The sequence below is a fragment of the Triticum aestivum genome, chromosome 5B, assembly GCF_018294505.1.
Source record: "Triticum aestivum cultivar Chinese Spring chromosome 5B, IWGSC CS RefSeq v2.1, whole genome shotgun sequence".
Classification (NCBI taxonomy): domain Eukaryota; kingdom Viridiplantae; phylum Streptophyta; class Magnoliopsida; order Poales; family Poaceae; genus Triticum; species Triticum aestivum.
In genome coordinates, this window is record NC_057807.1 from 489,339,674 (window position 1) to 489,348,211 (window position 8,538).

Below are 8,538 nucleotides of genomic sequence, written 5' to 3' on the forward strand. Positions count from 1 at the left end.
TATACACCCTTGATAACTAAAGTTTCATTAGTGTAACTTGTAAATCAATAGGAACAAAATATTGATGTTAAATCACACGAAGCATCAAGAGTAAACATTCGAGAAGAACACACACTGCCCGAGCCCAAACAACTTATAAGGGAGGACAATTCACTATACCTACGTTGTGCAGAAGCGGGCGAGGTTGATGGCGTACATGCCTTCTTCTGGCCAAGCACATCCACCTAAGATGTTAAACAATGTCAGCTTGTGCTATAAATCAACAATGAATAACACATTGTAAGTACCATGCATGCACCAAACCATCCCTTGACCACAAATGCACCCATTGAAGCCATTCATTTTACAGGGCTAATAAGTAGGCACTCGTACAGTTCAAAGCAGAGAATCAAACATGTATAATCCAATCTAATAAGCAGTCAGTCGTACATTTCAAAGAAGATTATCAAACACGCATAAACAAATCATCCATTTCGAAGAAAATAACACATCAAGACTCCTTAAAAGATCGAAAAATTGCTAACTGCAAGGCATGTGGTACATCGAGTGGACGGCGAAGAAGAGCACATGAGATGGATACCCACGAGGTAGGCCGGCCAATTCCGAAGGAACAACAGCCACACACCCGAAAATGACCCTGGCACCAAACCCTAACCACCACCCTGGACCAACTGGTGTGAGATGTGTGCTTAAGGGCCTCTGGTTCAATGAAATGAATGTTGGCATAATTGTCACCGTTGAAGACATTAAACAATAATCAATATAAAAGTCTAAGAGGCATACACGATGTGTCACGGGAAAAAGAAAGCAATGTGGGAAGGAGACAATTACCTAACCAGCTTCCATGCAAGGTAAAGGAATGGCTTCTCAAAGTTGTAGTTGCTCTTGGTGAAAACTTCATAGTACTACGGGTTCTTCTTCCTGTGGAATGTGACCACTTTGTTAAAGAGCTATCATAATATAGGCGGTCAATGACATGGATAAATAACTCTAGAGGGGCACGACAACATTCATGCAAAATATCTGAACCCCAAGCACAGTGCAAGCAACACAATTCTTGTACATACTTATTTGAAACCGATTGAATAACCCAAACATTTGAGAGTTATGTGAACAAATAAGTCTTCTTTATATACGCATTCAATATTGGAAATATGATAGAATTCTACTGGTGTCTTATTTCTATGTTCAACCAGGATTCTAGAAAAATGGCATTATAAAGAAAAATATGTTGACATAAAATATACCAAAATTGGATACATACATCACTGCCATCCAATGGGCAACATTGCAAATAGAAATAACATACAAAAGTATGCCACCATAATGCTAATAGCTAGACCAACGACATATATATGTAGAACTGGCATTAACAACAAATAGAACAATCAACTATTAAGTCTACATCATTCTTCAGGCCAATTCCAATCTGGATAACAAAAGGAAACCGTGGTTAACATCACTCACTCTCTCTCTCTCACTCACTCACTCACACACACACACACACACACACACACACACACACACACACACACACAGACACACACACGCGCGCGCGTAGATTGTAAACAAAGTGCAACTAAATATGGCATTGCAGATTCTAAAATCACCAAGGTCATCTGAAAGATTCATTGCTTATAACAGTACAAAATAATAAAGAAACTTGCAATTGTGACCGAGCCGACCTATTGCTGCTACCCCTGCTGCCATAGTGGCATTCATTGATGCTCAATGCAAGTAGCAAGCAATCAAGCACAACATAGTAAGCACAAAGTAAAATAGAGATAAGAGGAAGAAAGAAGAGGCTACCAGTGTGGCGTGGAAGCTGGAGTATGGAGAGGATGAGATCTTTGCCACCCCTCACCATGTGCAGCCTCCCCTTCACCCCACCCCATCCCAGTCCACGCCTCCTCCCTTCGCCGCCGCCACCAATCCACGCTGGAAGCCTAGGGTTTGCATGAGGAAGGTCAGGGGTGCTAAGATCAGCACGCCGACACCACCCCGGAGCCCCAAGCAACAACAACAACTGAAGCAACCACCCCATGCCATCGTCAATCCTATCTACAGGGTGTTGTTCATGATCCCCACATCCACCGCCGCCACCACCGGCCATGTTACCTGGGTCAAGAGGAGGGAGCCAAAGAAGCCGTCGATGAGAAGAGGGAGCACGAGAGGAGCACCAGGGGAGCCGCAGCTGCATCTGCATCAACCCGCTGCCACCGCTCCTGGCTCCACCGCCCTTCATGACCGTGAGCGGCTAGCACAAGGGAGGGCCGCTTGCGATTCCGTGGGGAGGAAGAGGGAGGCGTGACGGGAATGGGAAGCGGGATGAGGAGGACGAGCGGCGAGAGGGGAGGAGCCAGAGGTGGCGGCCGGTGGGAGGAGGAGGCAGAGATGGCAGCGCGGGGGCGGGAGGAAGAGGGTGGGGAGCCGCGTCTGGGAAGAGGAGAGGGGGCGTGAGTGTGGGAGGAGGCAGGCAGCTAGGTCTTCGCCGGAGCCGGTTTCTTTTATACACCAACAGATGAAATGACAAAAATGCCCTCAGCGGGGCACTAGAATTACACGCGGCATCGCAAACAAGAGATAACTATTCATTGCGACAGTGTCATCGGCTCGATCCGTCAGCCCAGATCATCCGAGGGCTCGATCCGACGGACAAGAACGCATCCGACTACCGAGAAGCTCTAAGCTCTGAGAGAGCTCGGTGCCCCCTTGGGATCTTGTTTCTGGATTTTCTCCTTTTCTTTTGGTTGTGAGGTGGTGCGCCAATGGAATGGGAGTGTGGCTGGAATTTTTAGGAAGGACACATGAGGTGCACTGGCTGTTGCCTACCCTGGGTTGAGTTGAGTCGATTAATTAGGTTGAGGTGTTATGAAATGTCGTTTTTAAAAAAACAAACAAACGGAGTCATGCAATGTTGTTACTTAAGATGAAAGATATATATTGTGATGTACTCTCTCCGTTTCTAAATATAAGTTCTTTTAGAGTAAGATGAAAGATATATATTGTGATGTACTCTCTCCATTTCTAAATATAAGTTCTTTTAGAGATTTCAATACGTATTACATAAGGATGTATATAGACATATTTCAGAGTGTAGATTCACTCATTTTGCTTCGTATGTACTCCCTTTATAAAAAAATATACGCGTTTAGATCACTACTTTAGTGATCTAAATGCTCTTATATTTTTTTACGAAGGGAGTAGTTCATATTAGAATCTCTAAAATGACATATATTTAGGTACGCAGGGAGTATTAACGAGCAAAACTAATGACTGGTTCGATCTATTAAGTGCCCATGAAACTCACGAGCTGCGGGCCTTTTGTCCATAAGACTAATCTGAATGTCTCCCTTCTGAGTAATGGGGCTCCTCGTGGGTAGGAAAATCATCCCTTAAAAAAATTGGATGGATTTGTAGAGAAAATAGGAGCATGAAGCACCAGTTCCCGAGCACCTGCAAAATGCTCACTGGAACCAAGAGACAACATGGTAACAAATAAAATGGTTCCAGCACTCTAGCAGTCTTGCAATTAGTCTGTTCATTTCTAACATGCCCAACGGGCAAACCCATCAGTGCCTGAGTTTAAGTTAACAACAACAACGACAACAACAACAACAACAACATGGAGTATGCCCATAACTGGACGCAACAATGCATCCTCTACCGGACCAAAACCAAAAGGTTCAACCTAGAATTCCCAAAGTGACTTCCTTCAACAACTACAGACAAACGCCGCCCACGACACTGTCAACACCTGTGATCGATCATCCCAACTGTTCAACCGAAACTAAAAAAGCCAACACCAAAGCCACTACACCCGCGCATCATCATCATCATCTTCGGACCTAGTTGTTTCAGATGCCACCGCCTCCCGATGACTTCCCATCGCCCCACATCGGCCCTTTCATCTTGAGGTCGCGCGCCGCCTGCTGGAACAGCTGTGCCTGCAGCGGGTGCAGTGGCTGCTGCTGCTGGTGGTGGTGGTGCTGAGGGCGCATCGGCTGCTGCTGCTGCTGGGGCTGCTGGTGGAGCTGGAGCTGTTGCAGCTGGTGCGTCGCTAGCAGAGACTGCATGGACTGGCTGTTGTGGAACATCTGCTGGTTGCTTCCGAATTGGTGCGGCGCCTGTGACATGCCGCCGTAGTTCATCAGCATCCCCCCACCGTTGCCCATCTGGCCTGTTGCCACCTTCAGCCGCTGAACCTCCGTTTTCAGGGTGTCATTTAGAGCTGCACCAGAGGAAAAAGGAATGTTAAGAAAACAATAATACTTTGAAATTCCCTTGTGTACGTGCATGATGGCATGAATGAGAATAAAGGTGTAAGAAGAGAGATAAAACTGAAAGAAACGTGTTTTTTTACAGAAACAATCGATGTCCATGATATGGTTGGCGTACAGTATAGACTAGATGCACAAAGTTTTGTTCTTATCATCATTGACATCGTAAAGTTCCTTTTAAACAGGTACTCAGATTGCAAACAACTGACTATCTTCTAACCCACAACTGAGATCTTCCAACCCTGCTTCTATTATATGCATCAACATGACCTGCAAAGTCTTATTACTTATGCTGTACACCTAATAACGCCTAGTTTTAAAAACTAGAACCAACCAAATTTAGGGGTCAGAAATGTGTGTATTACCATCTTGTAGGTGGACTTGCTGCTCCATGTTCTGCAGACGTATCTTCAATTCACTATTCTCACTTGTTAGCCCACTGGTATCTCTCTGGCATATTCATAATGAGAAGAATGGTCATTAGCTATCTGAATTAAACACATGATTATCACTACATAATAAATAGAGCATGGGCATAGAAACCAAGTATCTTCATCCCGAAAAACATATTTGGTTGATATTGTTTTGATGGATGTGAATGCAGTAAATTTGACTGACGACAAGTTGAGGGCAAATCCAGTTTGCTAGAAGGCAGAAAGACCATGTTATAGCCTTAACAGTTATAGGTTTGACCAGAAGGAACTTCAATGCATTCAAATATCAACGTGCCAAACTACTGTACGTTGGCACACATTCCACACATGGTTTGCACTGTTTTTATCATCCGTTTAGAATATGATCAGTATAAAAAGTCTACATTCCTGCACACAGAAAATGCATGTAGTACTAATATGGACATTCTAAAGATACATGGATGAAACCCCGTAATACCAACAGCCAAAAACTGCACCATGAATGGGCAGCACTAGCTCTCTTTCTCAGATCACAATGCATGGTATTTCTTCCTGTTCATGTAATAGTTGCTACCTTCCTTGCTACACCACATTTTCTTTTCCTTTCTATAAACTTCTATAGTACAACCATGATGATTTATGTTATGTTTTAGAACTTGGCAATGACTAGTAGCCAGTCAATCCAAGTTCGGGAAATGCCTAAAGATCTTCTGACATCCAATGCTCTTATCTACCAGAAAGGCTTATGATTATGAAAAAAACAACTTGCATGTTGATTCAACTTAAGCTTCTCGACTGGGAAACCAGAAACACAAGCAGTCAAGCGCAAAATATTGCAGAAGTACTTTAAGCAAGTTTTGATTATCACACAGATCGTTGCCCATGGGCCACAGGTGAGAAGTGGTCAGATGCATTGGGTATTTATTGAATATTGATATTACGTTTATTATGATATTGCTTTGAAGTGTGCTCCATACCATCTCTAGTTTTAGCGCATCTATAATGGATATAGCTTGAGACCAGCCAACTAGCTCATCAACAAGTGGTACCTCAATATTATCACTCCATTCCAAAATGCACATGGCATAGCAACACGACAAAATTTCGTTATTAGTTTCAAAAACAGGGAGACAAGATATTGCATCTTGTAACATACAACATGATGCTTCCGACAGCATCATCACTATGTGGCTGTACTCAATGCCACTTGTGCTAATTATATACGAGAACTTCCATCCTTAAAATGGCTTTTCTTGAAAACATTCAATGCTATGTAAATATGACAGAAGATCTCCACGCCATCTTCAGGAAACCACCTTACACCAAAGGGCATGTAACAGAGGGTTTTTACTTTGAAGAATTTGGATGAAATTATTCAACCAATTCCTAAGCTCCAATGATTTCAGATAGAATACATCCCTACGCGGCAGTTTAACACATATATCAATCTAACTTGAGATAATGAAGTCATGTGTGGAATTTCCTTAGCCGCATCCAAAATAGTCTCATAAATGGATAAAAACTTTATAAGCAGAAACACTCCAAAGATAATGCATACCTGTAGCAATGACAATTGGGCTGACAATGTTGTTGCTTCTGTCTGCAGGGTTTGCACCTTGCGCTCAAGTTCACCAATATAGCGCATTTTCCTTTCCTTCGATCTTGCCGCAGATTGTCTATTAGCCCAAATCCTGTCAAATCATCCGAATCACAAATCAGCATATGCTCATGTGTACCACATAAACAGATGACCTTCATCTTCAACAAAAAAGCTATCTAAAGAATGTAAACATAAGGGTGCTGAACATGAGGCATCTGATTCCAATCACACTTTTGTCCAACAAATGGATCTCTTTCCTCGCGCCTAACTGTCTAACCTATCTGAGACCTATCATCTCTTCTCAGTTCGTGCAAGCATAGCATTTTACACCCACTCATGTGAAGTAGTGTACTAAATCCTCCCATGGCTAATAATCTCACCAGTGGATGAAGCAAATACTTGATGTGAAATACCGTTGAAGAAAAAAATGCAGCATTTCACAAAAGGCTACCTGAACTCTATAGAAGATGATGGACGTTACACAATAGTAGCAATTAAAGGAGAAATCGAACCTTTTTGCCCTCTTGGGGTCGACAAGAGCAAGCTCGGCCAGCTTCGCCGCGGACACCGCCTTCTTGGCCTCCACAGTGGACATCCCCTCCATCCCCGGCGCCCCCACCAGGTCCTCGGCCTTGATCGACATCGACTCGTCCATGGACTGGCTGTGCTGGTGCTTCGGCCTCATCACGTGGCCCGCCCTGGCCGCCTCGCCCCCGCCGGCAGCAGCGGCTGACGACGACTCCGCCTGGTCCGACGACGGCCCGCACGACGAGTTGAGCTTGTCCACGTCGAGGAACATGGAGAAGAGCTCCTCGTCGTTCTCGTCCGACAGCGAGGGCCCGTCGCCGCCCCCGGGCGCGCAAAGGTCGAGGTCGTCGGGGAGGCTGAGGATCTCGGAGTGCGCGCGCCGGTGGCCGGGGTTCCTGGTGGGGAAGTCCGGCATGCGGCTGATGTCGTACTCCGGCGGGGGAGTCGACGAGCGGCGCGAGGGCTGCGGCGGCAGGCCGTCGCCGCCGCCGCCATCCGCCGAGATCCGGGACCTGTCCTTGTTCATCTTCCCGGCACCAGGGCCCCGCCGAATCTCCTCAAACGCGCCGCCTTTTTACCAGTCCACGGAGCTAATCAAGCTTCAGCCAAGAAAACAACACACACGGCTCAGAAGTCAGAACTAAGATTACGCTGGAAAAGAATCGGAGGAAATTCTTGGCAGAAAGAAGAGCGACCAGAGCGCGGAAATCGGGTGGAAATTCTTGCGAGGGAAAGAGGGGAGGAAGATCTAGGAGCCGGGTCGCAAGAGCACGGAGCTGAGCAAGGGGAGGGAGAGGGAATGGGAGCGAGAGGCGAGGGTGGTTTGGGCTGTCTCACCTGAGATTCGAGCGGCGTTCGGCTCTCGCTGATCTATCACCCTCGCGCCTGCTGCTTATCACTTCTTGGCATCATTTGCATGAGGAGGCAGATGACATGATGATACAACTCAACACATGAAGGGGAGATTTATTTATAACAGTTTTTTATATTATTTTACTTTTATTTTAATTTTTATTGGAAGGAAAATAGTACTATGTGCCAAGGCTGCTTCATTCATTCCTTGTGAGGAGGGGACCAGCTATGCTAGGGCATGTGATACAAAAACATCTGTAAAGTGAGAAAAGTCTGCTTCCTCTTGTACTAGAGATTTTTAGGAGTTGTCAAAAATATATTTATGATGGTCGGTTTCCTCTCTTTAGTGGAATTCTTGTTGTGTCACTGAATTCCCTAATTTAATTTGGCTCCTCTTATGGACAATGTTGGGTTGTTTGGATCATTTGGTATGTTCAGCATCTTCAATTTCTGGCTCCGCCACCAACAAGAAATGTTCACTCACCAGGGGAGATGAAGGCTGTGGAGACACACCGAACCTACGACTTACTTGTCGAGGATGAAGCATTTTTTGTCTGACTGTTAGAAGTGACAATGTTAGCACGAAGGATGGTTTCACCTCTACCATCGATACCGATGCTAGTGGATGCTTGCCATCACGAGGACAGAGCGGGAGATGGTCCCATAAGACGGCGATGACATGGTTAAGTTGTGGCGAGGACGACCAAGTGGGCATTCCCAAGGAGGAAGATGGTAGGTTGTGGTTGTGTTTTGGCGCGCATTGCGTGAGAGAAGTTGCTACTATGCAACGTGTTATCATGGAAAAAAATACATATTCACATATACTTCTCTTTGAAATCGGTAAGTATTGCTTTCTGCCAAAAGA

General features: G+C 45.2%; 1 protein-coding gene across 2 annotated transcripts; it reads right to left on the reverse strand.

Moving 5' to 3' along the window:
* Positions 1 to 3,524: 3,524 nt before the first annotated feature.
* Positions 3,525 to 7,808, reverse strand: LOC123112713 (transcription factor RF2a). 2 transcript variants are annotated; one of them, XM_044533781.1, is made up of 5 exons: positions 7,659 to 7,808; positions 6,806 to 7,420; positions 6,252 to 6,384; positions 4,646 to 4,730; positions 3,525 to 4,231 (listed from the first exon to the last, which is right to left on the reverse strand). In XM_044533781.1, exons 2-5 carry the CDS (start codon positions 7,345 to 7,347, stop codon positions 3,858 to 3,860), a joined length of 1,134 nt encoding a protein of 377 aa, XP_044389716.1. In that variant the 5' UTR covers positions 7,348 to 7,420; positions 7,659 to 7,808; the 3' UTR covers positions 3,525 to 3,857. The 2 variants fall into 2 exon arrangements, with proteins under 2 accessions (XP_044389716.1, XP_044389717.1); XM_044533782.1 differs by having other exon boundaries at positions 7,517 to 7,679.
* Between the last annotated feature and the right edge of the window lie 730 nt (positions 7,809 to 8,538).